Source organism: Jaculus jaculus, chromosome 1, assembly GCF_020740685.1.
Source record: "Jaculus jaculus isolate mJacJac1 chromosome 1, mJacJac1.mat.Y.cur, whole genome shotgun sequence".
Taxonomy (NCBI): domain Eukaryota; kingdom Metazoa; phylum Chordata; class Mammalia; order Rodentia; family Dipodidae; genus Jaculus; species Jaculus jaculus.
In genome coordinates, this window is record NC_059102.1 from 39722360 (window position 1) to 39741419 (window position 19060).

Genomic DNA, 19060 nt, shown 5'->3' on the forward strand with positions numbered 1-19060 from the left:
TTCCCTGATACATGTGTGTGTGTGTGTGTGTGTGTGTGTGTGTGTGTGTGTGTGTGTGTGCCAGAGTAGGAAAGGAAGGCATAATTTGCTCTGAAAGAGAATTGGAAATGAGTATTTATACATTTTGAGCAAGTCCTGAAAATGCCCAAGTCTTTGAAGTGTCATGATGAGAAACTGTTTGGCAGGAAAGGGGTCAAAAGGACCCAGGGTTGAACACAAGAGCAAAGGGAAGAACTGAGCAGGTCCCCTCCTGCCATCCAAGGGAACTCCAGAGGTGGTGGAAACCAGGGTGGCCAGGCCGTCACCTTCACTTTCCCAAGATGGCCTCTAAGTGTCCTTCTTCCCCCACATATGGACACTGCCATTAAGCAAGTCAGCTTCCCAAGTGGGAGAGCTGAGGTCTCCATCTCCAGAAACGTCCATCACCTCCATGAGCCCCCTTGATGTCCCAGAATGCCATTTCTTCTCACCTGGAGCTTCTGACTGCTCAGAAATGCGCCCTCTGTCCTGAGCCGCAAGGAAAGGGCTCTAGAAAGCCTGCCACTGTCACAGAGTAGCAGCTGCTTTTCAAAGCCCCTCCTGGATTTAACATTATGCCAAGTCTCCTAGGTCCAGCCACCTCGACAGGCAGATTTGGTCATCTTCCAACAGAAGTGCCCAGGGACGCTGATGTTTTTCTCTTCCATGTTGGGAAGGGCCTTGGATTTCCTGAGAGCTCAGTAGAAGTGTGGCTTTGACACCCATGGGTGTCAGCCCTCCACAGATGGTCCATCACCTGGAGCTTCAGCTCTGCACTGATAAAATGGAAATAGTGGCTTTTACCCTCCAACCCCCAAGGGCAGCTGGAAACTGGATTGACATACGTACACCACTAAACCTTGTAGGCTATACGTTATGACTTGTGTTTTATGTAATTTATTTTAATTCTATTTATAATCAATTGCTTAGAATATTTATTTCAGTTTTTCTACTAAACACATGAAATTTGACATTTCTATCATTTACTTATATGTACAAAAACTTGTTTTGGAATAAAGTGAAAAGTAAAATTGTTATTTTTATGAATCTATGAAATATCCATAGCTTTTCTTTCCCTTTATTAAAACAGAGGACATTAGCCCGGGTTTTGTTTGTGTTGCAGTAGTGGTGATTGAACCAGGAGCCTCACACATGCTAGGCAAGTGCCTTATCACTGAGCGAGATGCCCAGCCCAGCCCTGAGCTTTGGATAAGATAATCTTGGTATTTTCCTGTCCAGAATGTGATGGAAGCTGTCCAGTCCTGCATGGAGGATAGTCCAGTGTTATAAAGGAAAAGCTTGAGACCAAAGTCAGAAACTCACTGGTTTTGAGTGATCTTGGGTTGGTCACACAATCAGTTTAGGCCCTCTTTATTTCTTTCTTTTTCTTCCTTCCTTCCTTCCTTCCTTCCTTCCTTCCTTCCTTCCTTCTTTTCTTTCTTCCTTTTCTTGGTTTCTCAAGGTAGAGTCTCACTATAGCCCAGGCTGACCTGGAATTCACTGTGTAGTCTCAGGGTGGCCTTGAACTCACGGTGATCCTCCTGCCTCTGCCTCATGAGTGCTGGGATTAAAGGTGTGCACCACCACACCTGGCTTGGGCCCCATTTCTTGACAAATCATCTAGTGTTTGGATTAGATTGTCCGTGAAGTTATGACCACCATTCTGAACAATCTGCCTCTGCTTTTCACAGTCTTGCAGAGTAAAGCCCATTCTGCTCCCCTCTCCTGTCAGCACAGCCCTTGGCTCTCTATGGTCCTCCTTGGCTCCTAACCTTGCAGGTGACTAGATAGTTATTTCTCCTACATTTTGCTAAGAAATGAAAATTATTGGGCTGGAGAGATGGCTCAGTGATTAAGGTGCTTGCCTGTGAAGCCTTAAGGACCCAGGTTTGATTCACCAGTACCCATGTAAAGCCAGATACACAAGGTGGTGTATGTGTCTGGAGTTGGTTTGCAGTAGCTAGAGGCCCTGGCATGCCCATTCTCTCCCTCTATCTGCCTCTCTCTCTCTCAAAAATAAGTAGATAAATAAAATATTTTAAAAAATTATTTTATGGGCCGGGTGTGGTGCCACACACCTTTAATGCACTCAGGAGGCAGAGGTAGGAGGATCGCCATGAGTTCAAGGCCACCCTGAGACTACATAGTGAATTCTAGGTAAGCCCGGACTACAGTGAAACCCTACCTCGGAAATACACACACACACACACACACACACACACACACACACACACATATATATATATATATGTATATATATATATAGTATTTTATGGCATTTATTCCTACAATAGTATAATGCTAATTAAAGGTAGACATCTTGACTCCATGCATCATCTTTGCACTCTTACCATTTTGGTAAGAACTACTGCTCAACACATGAGCTGATGTAACACAGGTACGCTGGTTCCTTCCTATGTCTGACAACCTGGCAGATCCTAACAGAGCATCAAGACATAAAGAAAAAAACTGAAGACAACTGAGTTTTTCTGGAAATGCCTCTCCAGCAAAATGAACACCAAACTCCTATCCACTTGATAATGTCGGGAAGTTTTCACTGAGGTACTTTGCCAGTAGCCTCAAGGCCAGAAAACAGACTCACTCGTGAGTTCAAAAGTGAGAAGAATCTCTCTTCTCCTTCCAGTACTGGATGTCAGAGAAGGAGAGATGGGAATTGCTGTTCTGATCACAGTTATGACATCACATGCCTAGACATGCTGTGGCTCCCAGTAAAATTCAGAAAGGGCTGCCTTCCAGGAGAGCTTATTAACTCTAAGCTATGAGGTACAAACACACCAAAATTAGACAAGTAAGACTTGGAAGCCTTTTGCAAGATGACTGGATTGTACAATAGGATGTAGAAATAATTTGGAAATTGATAGAAATCTTTGAAGAACAAAAGTTGATTTGTAATGACAAAGAAATATATCAGAGTTACATTGGCAAGGCTAAAATAAGTTGAAATTATGTGTGTGTGTGTGTGTGTGTGTGTGTGTGTGTGTGTGTACATATGCACACACACTGCAGACTGAACACAAGGCCTCTCACTAGTTTAGCCATATTCTCCTCTTCTAGTTGGAAGCTTTGACTGCATGACAACATGCTATGTTGAAGGAATTCTACTATAAATGTGACTGATTCTGTGGTAAGTCAGAGGGTAGTCATGTGGGGTTCCCCAGAGGGGTCCCCGCTCAGGGCTGTCTACGCGACCCCAAGAACACTCACGCAGGACGCTCTCAATGCAAACCGCACGAGGTTTATTGAATCCGATGCATCGGGGCTCAACACAGATTCCTCTCGCAGGAGGGGTGAAGAGCCCCTAGCCACGAGTTTGGTCAGCTTATAAAGGCTAAAACCACAGGTATGCAGAGTCATAGGGGCTTTTCAGCCGTGGGTCCTTCTGACTGGGTGGGGCCCACGGGGTGGGCTCGTGTCTAGGGACTTCAGATATGTGTTGACCATTGTTGGTTGTGTCTTTATGAGGAACTAGGAGTTGATTGTTCAGCTCGAGTTCCTGGAATTTAGGCATTGGGTAGGGCGTACAAAAGGTCAGGTCCTCATGGTATACTTTTTACAAAATGGAGGCAGTTGCAAAATGGCAGTTCTGTGATTCAGTGCAGCAGCAAGCAAGCCATATTACAGAAGCTTAAAAAGGCAGGTTAGCAGAGCAACTAGAAAACAGGGCAGCAGAAATAGGGCAACTTTTATCCTTTCAGTCACTGCTGCTTCACCTGACCCGACATGATGCATCGGGGCCAAGGTTAAGATCTGAGTCTTCACCCTGAGACAGGGAAGCCCCCCCCAATGTCTCCACGTTCCTCTCTGCCCTCAGATGTGGACCTCTTTCAGTACCAGATCCACTCTTCAGACACCGAGATCACCCAGAAAGGGCTTCTCCCCAGTTTCTTTGATGTCCTGCTCCTTCCTGTCACATGGGACTCCCCTCTGCTTTTCAGAATCCCTGGTATTTCTAGCTCATGGCCTTTGCTTATGCTACTGAGGAGACAGAGCTGGAAGCCCAGGTGGATGTAATCTGCAAGGCAAAGAACTGGAGAGGAAGGGGTGACACAGGACAGGTCTGAGGTCTGAGGAGGGTCCCTATGAGTATTGCACTGAGCACTGCTCAGAACCTGCGTGTGAGCACACAGGAGTCAGGGCAACAGTACCGTGAGCTTGGCCAGGACCAAGCGCCAAACAGCCAGAGTGGAAAACCTGGCAGTTCAGCAGGACTTGGGTGGAATATTGAGGACAGTGTGGCCTCAGTAGTGGAAAATGTAGAACACAAAATGCATTGCAGGATATAGTGCCAGTCAGATCTCACCATCTTAAAGCCACAATCTCCTTCAGTACTCCAGGAAATAAGCTATATTTCTTTTTTATTCAAACTTTTTATTGCCAGTTTCCATAAGTGATATAATAAACCATGATAATTCCATTTCCCCCTTCCAAATCAACCTTCCAGATCCCACATAAGCCAGACACACACTTTGAGAGGCAAGAGCAAGGTCGCACATGCCCACTAGGTGACACAAGTATCTGGAGTTCAATTGCAGTGGTTGAGGCCCTGACACACTAATTCTCTCTCTCTCTAAAAATAAAAAAAAAATAAGAAAAGAATAATGAGTTTTATAATATAATAGGTATCATAATACCTGACTTTAAATTATACTACATAAGCAATAGTAATAAAAACAGCCTAGCACTGGTACAAAAACAGGCATGCAGACCAACGGATAGAACAGCAGGCCCAGAAATAAACCCATGCAGCTACAAGCACTGATCCTCAACAAAGGCACCAAAACCCAAACACTGAGGTCAAGACTCCCTCTTCAACAAATGGTACTAGGAAAACTGGATATCCACACAGAAGAATGAAGCTACAGGTCTACCTCTCTCCTTGCATAAAAATCAATTCAATGAGCTGGGTGTGGTGGTGCACGCCTTTAATCCCAGCACTCAGGAAGCAGAGGTAGGAGGATCGCTGTGAGTTCGAGGCCACCCTGAGATTACATAGTGAATTCCAGGTCAGCCTGGACTAGAGTGAAACTCTACCTTGAAAAACAAAACAAAACAAAAATCAACTCAGTGAATCAAAAACCGAATGTAAGATGTGACACTTTAAACTGTAGGCGAACAGGGAGACACTTCAAAATATAAGAATAGGCAAGGACTACCTGAATAGGACTCCAGTGGCTCACAGACTAACAGTAAGAAAGGACAAGCGGGATTATCCCAGCTTCTGCAACAGAGGAAGCTATTCCTGAAGTGAAGAGACAGCCGAGAGGAAGAAAGAGAGTCTTGGGCAGCAGACAAGAAACTAATGTCCAGAATATGCCAAGAATTCAAAAACTGAAACAGCAGAGGGATGAATAATACAATCAATAAATAGGCAAATGAATTGAACAGATTCAAAAGAGAACAAATAGCCAATAAATACATGAAAGAGGGCTCAACACTTTAGCCATATTTAAAATAAATAATCTTTTCTTAAAAATATTTTATTTTTATTTATTTGACAGAGATAAAGAGGGAGAGAGAGAGAGAGAGAGAATGGGTGAGCCAGGGCCTCCAGCCACTGCAAATGAACTCCAGATTCATGTGCCACCTTGTGCATCTGGCTAACATGGGTCCTGGGGAATCGAACCTGGGTCCTTTGGCTTTGCAGGCAAACACCTTAACCATTAAGCCATTCCTTCAGCCCTAAAATAAATAATCTGACACCCACTGCAGCAGCGCTCATCTTTTCCTGTAGAACAGCTGTCTCCTCCAAACAGACCTTTCCTCCTGGAGGATCTTCACAGTTGTAAACTCCTGAGGCTCCTCCCCAGTAAGGAGACTCTTGGGCGGAACTGTTATAAATCGTGCAGCAAACTTCAGGGAGTGGTTCCTCTATTGGGGCAGGCGCTTCAGAGATACAGCTGCCTTTAGTCACCCACACTCCTGTAAGCAGCCCCTTTCCTATGTAACTGCAAGTAACCCCAGTAAGTTCACTGGGCCACCAAGCTCCATGGGTGGAATCATTGGTTCATATCTTGCCAGGAAAAGTCACATGATGGTTTCTAAGAGATGAAGGTCAAAGAGTACCCAAAAGTCTTGGTAATTTTTTTCCTGCACTCCAGAGGATCTAGAGTCCTTTGGCTGGCCTTTGCTACCTGTCACCCACAGTCTGATAATTTCAGGGGTGTAGCTGGTGCTGGCCTAATCCAAATAGGCCCAGGGCCAAGATGCCAAAATGCTGTCCTAAAACTCACCACCTCCTGCTCTGGCTTCAGGGCCTGAGACTCGCCATAATGCCCAGAAATTTTCCCTTGACCATTCCTTCCCAATCCAAAAGATTTCTATCTCAAAATCGTTGTAAAGAATTACCTAATTTAATTTCTCAAAGTATGCAGACTTTAAGGACCATTATTCTGCAGAGGAAGAAATCAAGACTCAGAGAGGTTAGGTAGTTAGTAATGGGGGGAGAACGGGGAATATTAGCCTGTGTACACAGTCTCTGCTAAATCAGCAAAACCTTGTCCATTAACTTGATGTGTGACATTGGAGAAGGCACTTACTGTCTATGGGACTTGGTTTGTCATCTGTAGAACAAGGGAGTTATCCTAAACTCTCTCTAAAGACCTGGTCAACATTCTGGGTCTTCCATGATCAGCCAAAATCATGTATATACTGTACTTACGGCCACAGGTTCTTCTCCTAGCCACCAGAGGGCGCTTTGCCTCCACTGTAGTAGGCACTGGGGAAGGCTGAGTTCTGAGAACTAATCGCTGCACTTAACTGATAAAATTCTGACCTGGGGCTGGAGGGATGGTCACCTCTGCTCTCTCTCCTTCCCTCCCAGTGGCTCCCTTCTGGCTCTCCTCCCTTGGACGCAGACTGTTATCAGGGGTTGTCCCCAGCTCCTCAGCAGGGTGAGGACATGGAAGCACCTGAAATGGGTGGTCTCTTAAAGATCCCTTCAAAGCATAGGGCCTGTCTGGTCTGCGTCCTCCGAGAGGAAGCAGGAGGTGGGTATGAGTCTGGTAGGGGAAGTTCCAGAAGTACCCCTCTTGTCTTGGGTCCCCTGAGATGAAAAAAGCGCCGGAGTCTACCGGAGAAAGAGCTGGAAGTCGGGAAGTGGTGGGTGAAAGCCTTGGGAGGGGACAGGCAAAGGGAGAATGTACGCGGAGGATCAAAACACGTGGATTATATACATGCATGAAATTGTCAAAAGTAGCTTTTAAAATACTGAAAGAAGCCAGGCGTGGTGGCGCACACCTTTAATCCCAGCACTTGGGAGGCAGAGGTAGGAGGATCGCCATGAGTTCGAGGCCACCCTGAGACTACATAGTTAATTCCAGGTCAGCCTGGACCAGAGTGAGACCCTACCTCGAAAAACAAAAAACAAAACAAAACAAATAAAATACTTTCATCTTGCTTCCTCCTGTTTTTATTGGAGATACTTCAGGCATACAGGGGTCAAGTGGTTTTGATGGACCTCCGTGGGGGAGCCACAGATGACATCACCAGTTCTACTGAAAAATGCATCCTGAATCCTCAGCAGCAGTGGGACACATGATCTTTAGAGCCCGAGCCATTGCCATGCTGTGCCTTATCATGCCTCCAAAGCTAGACTAGAATATTCCAATGTAGTCACTATGTTTCTTCTACTAGCAATCTTCGTTTCTATAAGACCTAAGGAATCCCAAAACTTCCTAAGCATCTTTTACAAATATGAAGCACAGTTTATTTAACCTGAAAGGAACAAGGAAAAAAAAAAAAAGCATTGACAGCTTATTCTTAGGCATTTCGTTCCAGGGGTTCAATGTATTCCAATCCCAGATGGGCAAAGATTTCTTCTTCACTTTCTGCTTTGAGAAACACCCTCTGAAAACAGAAGGAGAAATAAATGTGTTCAAATTTTTATTTTTACTTTGGTTTTATCAAGGTAAGGTCTCACTTTAGCCCAGGCTGACCTAGAACTCACTCTATAGCCCCAGGCTGGCCTTGAATTCACAATGATTCCTCCTACCTCTGCCTCCCAAGTGCTGGGATTAAAAGTGTGCATCACTATGCCCAGCCAGATGGTTTTCTTAAGCATCTCAGTGCAGACAGTCAAAGTACAAGTACAGAACTATCTACTTAGAATGAAGCATTAGAAAGCATCATGCCCTGCTTCTCACAAAAGTCATACAAGCCAGGGGTCATGCCTATCACCCCGGTAGTCAGGATGCTGAGGAAGAGGACTGTTATTAGCTTAAGGCCAGCTTGGGCTAAAAAGTGAGACTCTGTCTCATACAAATGAAAAAAGCCATAGTAACTTATTTCGTAAGTTTTTAATTTTCCAAACCAAGAAAACAGCACTAAGTAAATTAAGGTAAGATCACAACAGCCTTCCCTATTCAGCAGAAGGTATTTGGATTTCTTTTTCCCCTGAGTTTGCAATTGTTAACCACAGCTGTTCGTCAGAACAATCTGATAGAGTTTTAAAACAATAATATTTATTGGAGACAGAGAGGCTGATAGAGAGAGAATGGGTGTACCAGGGCCTCTAGGCACTGCAAACAAACTCCAGATGCATGTGCCACCTTGTGCATCTGGCTTACATAGGTACTGGGGAATTGAACCTGGGTCCTTAGGCTTTGAAGGCAAGCACCTTGACCACTAAGCTATCTCTCCAACCCACACCCGAGGGAGTTTTTAAAAAACAGTAGAAGCTTGAGTCCAGTGAAATGGAAATCTCAGGAGAGGTGTTGTTTTAATCGACTTAAAAGTTCCCAGTAGTTCTAATGTGATGTGTTCTGGTAATGATGGAGCACTGGTCGTGTGAGGCTCTCCACAACCTTCCACACCTGCCTTTAACCTCTCACCCCAGCTCCGCCCACCATCTCTTTCCCTCCATCCCTTTTGGGCACATATCAAGCATATGTTTAGTTGAATAACACCGCAAACACCAAGAACACAGCAAACTCAATTCTGATCTCTGCTGCATTGGCCTCTGGAGCCCCATGATCTCATTGTCTTTGAGCCAAAAGCCCCAGTGTTACATTCTGGGCAAGATGGGGACTGTCACCTGTGGAGATCTTTTCAGCAAAGGGAAGGGTGGAGGTTTGAATGTAAAAATGTCCCCACATAGACTCATGTGTTTGCAGAATTAATCCCTAGTTGATGGCACTGCTCAGGAAGCCTGTGGAACCTCCTAGGAGGCAGAGTCTTGCTGGAGGAAGTGTGTTACTGGGGCAGGCCTTGAGGTGTTATAGCCCAGGTTCATTTGCATTTTCCTCTCTCTCCCTCCCTCCTGCTCTCTCTCTCCTCTTCTTTTCTCTCCTTTCCTCTCTTCTCCCTGCTGATGTGACATGTGACCCCTGTTTCCTGTTTCTGCCATGTTTTCCCCACAATGATCAACTTGCTCTTGAAACTGTAAGCCAAAAATAAACCCTTTCCTTCCTTAAGCTGCTTCTGGTCAAGTATTTTGTTCCAGCAACAAGAAAGTAACTAACACAGGAAGCATACCTGGAGGCTCCTTTCAGGGAAAGGGCTCAAGACCTAGCCTTAGGGGTAAAGAATAGCAGCCAACTTCAGGGAAAAAAAAAAAAAAAACAACAAAAAACAAAAAACCTTTACCTTGGTCTTGTCATACAGAGCATGGTTATCCAATATCATCTTCCGTTCATGCGTGGCGTAGCGCCGCAGGTCTCTCTCAAACTGCTGGAAATAGAGAATTAAAAGAAACTACTTTCTAGTCTAGACTCTCTTCAGTCTTTGGTGTTTAGAGCCACATTAGGCCCTCCAGTGAAATATTCGCCTCCACCGCACATTCCCTAGTTTGTTGTTCTGTGGGAAAAAACCCCCCAGGGGGTCCCCACGCTCTGCCCGGATAAGGCGACACCCCAAATCACTCACTCACGAGAAGCGGTCTTGATGCAAACTGCAAGAGGATTTTATTCCAAGCGCGCTGGGGCCCACAGTCATACACCGCACAGGGGTAGAGGACTGCAGAGCCCCGAATGCAGGAATGGGGTAGTTTTTATAGGGTTTCTAACAAAGCCTGTGCATTAGACCAATCATTATTTAATATCAGGAGCCCCTGCAGGGTGTTAGCCAGTCAGTTTGTGCCACCCCACAGTTTCTAAGCCAATTAGTTTACTTTGCTCAAGCCCCTCATGGACCAATCACTCTCTTATGACTATGACCTTGGTGGTCAGCGTTTGCGCAGGTCCTTGGGTAGGAGTAGCAGAGTGTGGTATCAGTCTCCTGTGACCTTGGAGGTCAGCATTTGTGCAATTCCTTAGGTGGGGGTAGCAGAGTATGGTATCAGCCTCCTATGACCTTGGTGGTCTGAGGCAGGCTGCTACAGCCTATGGTGCGAGTTACTAAGGCTTACAGTGTGGGCTACTAAGGCTTACAGTGTGGGCTATTAAGGCTTATGGTGCAGGCTATTTACAGAAACTAAATAAGTGGTCTACTTTATTACTCATTTCCCATCCCTGAGGGCTATCTCATGCCCTTTTTACCTAGTTTTATATTAGGAGTGGGCTCTGATACAATGAGAAGAGGGATTCTTTACTTGCTCCTAACAGAGAGTAAAACCTGGAGTTTGAGGTATGCATGTGGCCCGCTTAAGCTCCCTTTGGAGCATGATAGTATTTCTGAGCTTCTGAATTCTTGGGCCTTTCAGTTCTTTTTGGAGTGGTGTGTGTGTGTGTGTGTGTGTGTGTGTGTGTGTGTGTGTGTTTCCCCACTACACATTTTTGAAGTCTTAAAGTCGCTTTCTTCCTAAAGTAAAGCTGTCTTGTAGCTGAGTGAAAATAGCAGTAATGTATCTTGAGGAAGGAAGAAATGCTTTCTGAAGTTGGCAAGAGCGCCATCTGGGAGGGTGATGGAGCTGGATTGGCTTAAGTACCTGTCTACAGCTGTTGGTGCGCTTCCAGAGAAGAGGGTGTTTGGGTGTTTCTCCTCCCAACATTTGACCTAAACATCAACACAAAATTCCAAGTAAAGTGATACTGACAAGCCATGCAGACAGAACTTCCTGGTTATTTAATTAAAGAATTCCATCCCCTGCCCAGAAATCACACCACACCTGGCTGACTAGAACATCTCAGCTGAGGGCTCCAGCAGATTGACCATCCAGCTGAAGAAATCAGACCCAAAGATGAGGAGGAAGCAGTGGAGCTGAGTAGATCAGCCCCCTGGTGAATTAATACCCCAGGTTGAGGTGGATTGAGAGGTAATGGATTATTTGGAGAACATTCCACCAACAGTTATTCCCAGCATGTGGTCACAAACAGCCTTACTGGGAACAGGTTAGATTTGTAAATTCTTCACCTTCCCTGGGTCTATACAGAATCAGACACTCACAGTGGTGGGGGCCAGCCATCTGTGTTTGAAAAGCCCCAAGGTGATTAGGAGGCATCTCAGGCAAAGAACCACTGAGGCAGAAAAAGAAGTCCCCTCACCCCACCCAGTAGCAGGCCTGCTCTGGCTTTTCCCAGCTTGGCAATCTTGAACAGGCTTCCTGTGTCCTGCAAGATCTGGCTTGACCACTGCAAAAATACTGGCTGAGAGCCTCACTGCCTTCCTGGAGGCAGGCTGGTAAGGTGGCGCCCTCACAGGCTGAGCAGCGGTCGGGCACTTGCTCAGCTCTGGATGAAGTTGCAGTCATTTGCTGTTCACAAGCGAGGAGCCAGGCCTCAAGTCCCACTTGCACGCGCTCTGCCCTTCCGGCTAAGAACCCTGCATCTCTCACCTGTTGTAAACGAATGTCTCACATGGCCATGACCTACAATAACATGGACAACATGCCCTGATTTAGATACTTCTGTTCTCAGTCCCCATTTTTCTCTGCATCCTGCCCTGCTGCAATCAGCTTTCCCAGAGCTGGGTGGGTCTGTCCTGTGCCTTTTGGAAAGCTAACACCATGCCATGGGTCCAGGGAGGCTTACCCGGGAGCCAGTCCATCCCAGCAGAGCAAAGGCCCGGCACTCATAAGGGCACATGACCAAGTCCACACGGATGGCCTTCCAGCCCTTCCCTTCCTGCTGGCTGGACTGGACACTGTCCACTCTCTCACGGTACAATTTCAAAATAAGAAAGCACTTTTGAAAGTGGTCTAAAGCGTCCACCTTCCTGCTAGGTAACTTGCACTTTTCAAATGTTGACTCCACATGGTCACAGTATAAAAGTAATCCCTGAAAAGAAATAGGAAGACATGAGGAAGGGTTCCCAGTCTGTGATTATTTACAATAGGCTCTTAATGAAATCTTTACAGCTGAATAGAATATGGGCGCATTTTAACTTTGCCCACCTGACAACTAAAGAGGAGGCTAAGCAAGAAGCTGTCTTGTTCTCTCAGTAGAAAGGGAATTTCTTCTTGTTTTGTTTTGTTTTGTTTTGTTGAAGCAGGGTCTTGCTCTAGTTCAGGCTGACCTGGAATTCACTGTGTCTTCTCAGAGTAGCCTCAAACTCACAGGGATCCTCCTACCTCTACCTCCCAAGTGCTGGGATTAAAGGCGTGCGCCACCACGCCCAGCAGAAATTTCTTGATGAGAGAGGCTGAACCCTTGTCCTAGGTGGGCCATCTTGTCTACTTTCAGGGAGTCTTGTCACCCTGTATCTGTTTTCCTGAGAGGGACAGGGGGACACAGCATGGTCTCACAGGTGAATTTGGATCTGGTTCTGTGGTCCAGTCTTCACCTCTAGTGCTCATGGCTCTGGGGCCTTGTAGGCCTAGTTCTTACTTTCATAATACCCGAAGTCTCCTTTCTCCAGCACATCAGCGCACACAGCCCATGCCCCACAGGTGCACCAGGCAAACACTGGCCCAGCCCTCAGGACAGGTAGACCTGCGGGTTCTCGGGAGAGGGCACTCTGCTCTCACTAGGAAGTGGGCTTCTCACTGGAGGGACAGAAGTCAGACCCTGCAGATGTGTGAACGCTAACTCGGCTCAACCTCTTTCATTGGCCATGTGTCACCTCCCTGTAGATCTGATGTATCCTGGGTGGGAGCTTTGAGCCGTGGCCTTTGCAGCCTGCCGTCATTTCTTCCCTTCAAGGTGGGAGCTGACCAGTAACAGCATCCAAGGCACCAGCAACACCCTGATGATGGGGTTCCCCTGTCTCAGCAGTCCTGCTCCACCCCAGGCTCGTAGCATGCTTTCCCAGCTCACACTTGCAGCATATGTCTTCCTTTGGTTTTGGTCCCTTTATTCTTCTATACCAGACACAAACACATAGCCCGCCTAGGCCCCAATGATAAACTGTCAGTGTAAATCAATAAGATACACATTCATAATGTGTTCTCTAGGACCCAAAGCAGGTACGTCTCACTGTAGGTTATGTGGCTTTGTGATGAGATATTACAAATAGTCCAAAATTGGCTGAATGGTCACTGTACGACTATAAGGTCAATAATGCATGAGATTGGCAATGCTAATATAATACTTAGGTGTGCAAACATCTATTTTTTAAAATATTTTTTTGTTGTTGTTTTTTCAAGGTAGAGTCTTGCTCTAGCTCAGGCTGACCTGGAATTTATGATGTAGTCTCAGGGTGTCCTCAGACTCATGACGATCCTCCTACCTCTGCCTTCTAAGTGCTGGGATTAAAAGTGTGTACCACCTTGCCCAGCTATTTTTTAAAATAAATATTTTATTTGTTTATTTGCAAGCAGAGAGAGAGAAACAGAATGGGTGCATCAGGGCATCTAGCCACTGCAAACCCCAAATGCATGCACTACTTTGTGCATTGGGCTTCCCATGGGTGCTGGGAAATCAAAGCCAGGTTGCTAGGCATTGCCAACAAGCGCCTTAACCACTGAGCTATCCCTCTAGCCCCAAACATCTGTTCTGGGTCTTTCTTCTTACCTTCTGTTCCCAGAAGTTTGTCACTTTATGCAGAAGCTGCTGTTCTTCTTCCTCTGTTGCTTCTGGGCTAGTAATTAAAAAATCCACATCATGCCCGATCTTCTTACCCCTAATTTTTAAAAAGCGCAAAATGGAAATTGCTTAAACTTTTAGCCCTTGGCTTTTAAACTTCTCTTTGTTTCTATGCCCTATAGGTAAGATTTATGATGCAAAATGCTTGTGATAGTTCTAAAACCCATTATCCTTGGCTATACAATTCTATTCTTTAAAAAACAAACTTATGACACAGAAAAAAGTTTTATCTAGTATGTTTATTTTAATATGTGGATGTATGGAAAGTAATGAAGATTACTTCTATGAATTCATTTAACTTACACTGGACACACACGTGCACACACACATATGATAATAAGCAGATCAAGAGCTGTAATATATAACACAAGGTAGCCATCTTGGAATTATGGCTGTTTCTAAGGAAGGATCTCATGTAGTTCAGGCCTCCAACTCAATACATAACCAAGGACCTTAGACTTCTGATTATCCTGTCTCCACCGTCCACCTTCTGGAATTACAGGTGAATGTCACCACACTGGATTTATGTGCTGCTGGTATCAAACCCTTGTTAGGCACATGTCCTACCAAAAGAACTACATCCCCAGCCCAAGGGAATTTCCTTAGATTCTTTCTTCTTCCACTTTCTCTTGTTTCTCAAGGCTGCTTTTCAGAATGACCATAAGCCACCAGGTAAGAGACTGAAAGGAGAGCTGCAGGAGAGGTGGGAAGGAAGGAGTTCCTGTCTGGAATGGAGGCCTCAATACCCAACAACTAACTGCACACATTTCTAAAGACTTGTTCGTTTATTAATTCAACCAAAATTTCTTGGGCATCTAGTTTGTGCCAGGCTTTGTGTGCTAGTCTCAATAGGAGCTAAGCTCTACTAGTGAATGGGGAGTGCATGCCCGAGCAAAGGCTGTTGTCAGTAAGCGCCTGGCAGGGTATCCAGAACGTACCAAAGAGAGTTGAGGAAAGCTCCCTGGAGGAGGCAGCATCTGAATTGAGTCTGAAAGGTGATAAGCTGGCAATTTTACAGAGTTGTTTGTTCATGGAAAAAATTTCAACTGAATCAAGTGAGAGACAAGAAACAGCTCCACGCGTGCAGGGACAGGGGGCTGCTTGGGCTGCTGGAATGAAACACGAGGGACCAGAGACAATGCTGCAGAGAGAGCGGGCAGCAGAAGCCTGAACGGGACCGGGAGCTTCTGAAGAGGGTAGAGCAGGGGCCAAACAGCCACGTTATTTACCTGCGAAACCCTCCCGTCATGGAGACCAAGGCATCCGGAAGAAATGCCACGACGGCCTGTTGAACCAGCACACTGACTGCCTCGGCTTCGGCTCTGGTCACACAGCTCACGAGGTCTTCATAGTGGAGGAACCCTGAGAGGCCAGGGGAAGGTCAGTCGAAGGAGCTCTCTCCAGCCCTCGGTGGGACAAAATTCTGCCCCCAAGTAGCATTACAAGGCCCCAGGCATCAACGAGACTCCATGGCCACAGAGACAGTAATCCACCATTCATTCCCTCCTGATCTTTGCATGGTCGTTATGGCCTCTTGATTTCCAATGGAGACACATACTATCACTTATTCAGAACCTAGCAGATTTACAAGATGACTAAGGGTCATGTATAATGTCACTGGTGGGAACATTCACAGTCTGGTTTCCTTCCTGTACTGGCTCGTGGTTTCATTGTCTACCTGTTTGTTGTCATTAAACAGAAGATAAATGTTTCCTCCCCCACTACACTCCCCCCATTCTCCCCAATGTTCCCTAGTAGAAAATCCCCTTACTTTCATATTTTTTCTTTTTTTATGAGAGAGAGAATTGGTGCACTAGGGCCTCAGCCACTGCAATCAAACTCCAGACACATGTGCCACCTTGTGCACTTGTGTTACCTTGTACATCTGGCTTATGTGGGATCTGGAGAGTAGAACATGGTTCCTTAAGATTCACAGACAAGTGCCTTCACTGCTAAGCCATCTCTCCAGCCCATATTTTCATGTTTAAAAATATTGAGGCCGGGTGTGGTGGCGCATGCCTTTAATCCTAGCACTTGGGAGGCAGAGGTAGGAGGATTGCTGTGAGTTCAAGGCCACCCTGAGACTCCATAGTGAATTTCAGGTCAGCCTGAGCTAGAGTGAGACCCTACCTCGAAAAACCAAAAGAGAAAAAAAAAAAATTGAAGATTGGGTTGGAGAGATGGCTTAGCAGTTAATGAACTTGCCTGCAAAGCCAAAGGACCCAGGTTCAAATTTCCAGGACCCATATAAGTCAGATGCACAAGGTTGCGCATGCACCTAGAGTTCTGCAGTGGCTGGAGGCCCTGGCATGCCCATTCTCTCTCTCCTCCCTCTTCTTCCTCTTCTCTCTTTCTCTTAAATAAATAAATGACATGCTTTTAACAAATTGATTATTGCCAGGTGTGGCGGTGTACACTTTTAATCCCAGCACTTGGGATGCAAAGGTAGTAGGATTGCCAGGAGTTCGAGGCTACCCTGAAACTACACAATGAATTCCAGGTCACCTTGGGCTAGAGTGAGACCTTCCCTTGAAAAAAGAGAAAAAAACTGAAGAGAAAAAAAACTGATCATCACACTAGTCTCTGTAACTCTAGACATCATAGCACTAGAGACCATGGCTATGGCTTCCTTTCTTTTCTTCCCCCACCCCCTTTTTTTTTGAGGTATGGTCTTGCTCTAGCTCAGGCTGACCTGGAATTCATTATGTAGTCTCGGAGTGGCCTTGAACTCATGGTGATCCTCCTACCTCTGCCTCCCGAGTGCTGAGATTAAAGGCGTGCGCCTCCACGCCCAGCTGAGGCTCCCTTTTGACTGAGAAATATACTATGCTTCTATGGTGTGTTAAAGGTAAACTCTTAAGTTCCACACTATTTTTGACCATGTGTTGGCAGATTTTGAAAGATGTACTGAAACTCTCCATGAATGAAAGTGACCAAACCACCGTGACCACTGGTTGGCATGCCCGGCCTTTTGGTGGTGACAATAGCCTTCTTGTCTCCACACTGCACTGAGGACCTTTCTCAGAATACAGGCTTTGGGTTGGATAGATCAGCCTAGTGTCTCTATTGTCACCATTTCTCTTCCATTTTCCTGCTGTTTTACAATTTCTGAGGCACTTTGGCTGACATACCTGTAGCTGGTTCAAGTGCCCCTCCCCCAGACTCCACGCTAACTTATCCTGAATTCCTCAAACAACGAGTCTTGCTCAGGAAGACAGCTGGACTCCAAACATCTAGAAGAGGCTGTAAGGATGTCAGTGCCCACCCTGGCTTGCCATCCAGATGAAGGAATCTCAGCATTCATCAGGAAAAGCCTCTTTGTTCTGTGCCAGGAGTGGGGTGCCAGGCACTGGGTGCCAAGCTTTGCTGCACCAGCTGGTTTAGTCCCCAGCCTCCCTTTCACCAGTGAGGTAATGAAGGCTCACAGGGTTTTTTTTTTTTATTATTATATTTTAGAGAGAGAGAATGGGCATGCCAGAGCCTTTCAGCTGCTGTGAACAAACTCCAGATGTGTGTGCCCCCTTGTGTGCACGTGTGACATTGCACACTTGTGGCACTGTGCATGGAACCTAGAGATTCGAACATGAGATCTTGAGCTTTGCAGGCAAGTGCCTTAACCACTAAGCCATCTCTCCAGCCCAAGGCTTATGATTTTAAAAAACTTATTCAGGGTCGTGCAGTTGGAAAGGACGGGGCCAAGAATATCCAACTCATCAGGACTGGAGTCTTGGTAAAAGGAACTTCCACCTGTGTCCAACCTGACCAGCCCAGAGCGGCTGTGATTTCCTGAGCGCAGTACCTGCTTTCTGCATTCGGGTAAATGTCAGGCTTTTGTCCAGCTTCACTGTACTGAGAGTTCTGAAACCCATCCTGAACCATCTCTCAGCCGTCTTCAACCCCACTCCAAAGACGGAAGTAAAGAGCTGAAAGAGAGGGAAATGCATACCTTTATCACCTAAAATCATTACCATGACAAGAGAACAGTACTTTCCAAATGCCCAGGCAATGCCGAAAAAGTATAAGCAAAACTTTGAAAAGAAACAGATCCGGGCACGCTTTTAATTCCAGCACTCAGGAGGCAGAGGTAGGAGGACCGCCATGAGTTCAAAGCCACCCTGAGACTACACAGTGAATTCCAGGTCAGCCTGGGCTAGAGCGAGACCCTACGTCAAAAAAATAAAAATAAAAATAAAAATAAAAATAAAGGAAGACAGGAAGGAAGGGGACACCAGGCAGATGGTTGGTGGCGATTTTCTGAGTGAGGCATTTTGTTTCATGAGAGTCATTTCTTAACATCTAGTATCAAAAACTGAAACAGGGGCTGGTGAGATGGCTTAGCAGTAAAGGCACTTGCCTGCTAAACCTAAGGACTCATCTTTGACTCTCCAGATCCCATGTAAGCCAGATTTACAAAAGGTGAGGCAAGTGCAAGGTTGCACATGCCCACTAAGTGATGCAAGCATCTGAAATTTGATTGCATTGGCTGAGGTCCTGGCATACCCATTCTCTCTCTTTCTCTCTGTAAAACGAAATATATATATACACGAAACAAGTGAGAGGGAGCCTGGCCTGGGTGTGAGGCTTCCACGTAACTAGTTGACAGATGGCCCGTGATGACTCTCCCTTGAAGTTATCTCTCTGGCTCTCTCTCCTTGGCTCAGGCTCTAACACACAAACTTGTACCACACGTCTACCTTCACCTTTGGTATATTCATCCCATGTCATGGTGGTAAGTGTACACTTAAACTCTGGTCTATCTACCCCCCACACCTGGTTCTTGTTCATGGTTACACTTTAGGTCTGTGTATCACTTCTGAATCAAAGCAGTTGGCCAAAGCGCCTTCTACTTGAAATTCTAACAGGGAAAGTTGGGGTGTGACAGACATACCCTGAGTCCCAGAAACTGAGGATTCAATGAGGAGCTTTGCAGATGTGAGTCTGCTTTTCATGAATGGGATTGTTCTGTTCGTGTGGCCCTTGTGTCCCTCTAACATATATGTATTTTAGTCAGTGTGGTATGCATGCTTGTTCATATGTGTATGGGGATGCTTGTGCACATGTGCACACATATATGTGGAGGCCAGAGATCAACATTGGGTGTCTTTCTCGATCAATTTCTATCTTAT

General features: G+C 45.8%; 1 protein-coding gene across 2 annotated transcripts in view; it reads right to left on the reverse strand.

The window, feature by feature from the left end:
* Window positions 1–7797: 7797 nt before the first annotated feature.
* Window positions 7798–19060, reverse strand: part of Dntt (DNA nucleotidylexotransferase) — a 31832-nt gene continuing 20569 nt past the window's right edge. Inside the window, exons 6-11 of one of the 2 annotated variants that reach the window (XM_045139574.1) lie at window positions 17734–17857; window positions 15164–15296; window positions 13863–13971; window positions 11943–12188; window positions 9622–9702; window positions 7798–7884 (exon numbers count right to left, since the gene is read on the reverse strand). In XM_045139574.1, the coding sequence (XP_044995509.1) occupies window positions 7798–7884; window positions 9622–9702; window positions 11943–12188; window positions 13863–13971; window positions 15164–15296; window positions 17734–17857 (780 nt within the window). Of the gene's footprint in view, window positions 7885–9621; window positions 9706–11942; window positions 12189–13862; window positions 13972–15163; window positions 15297–17733; window positions 17858–19060 lie in introns of both variants that reach the window. The other variant, XM_045139566.1, reaches the window with a different exon arrangement.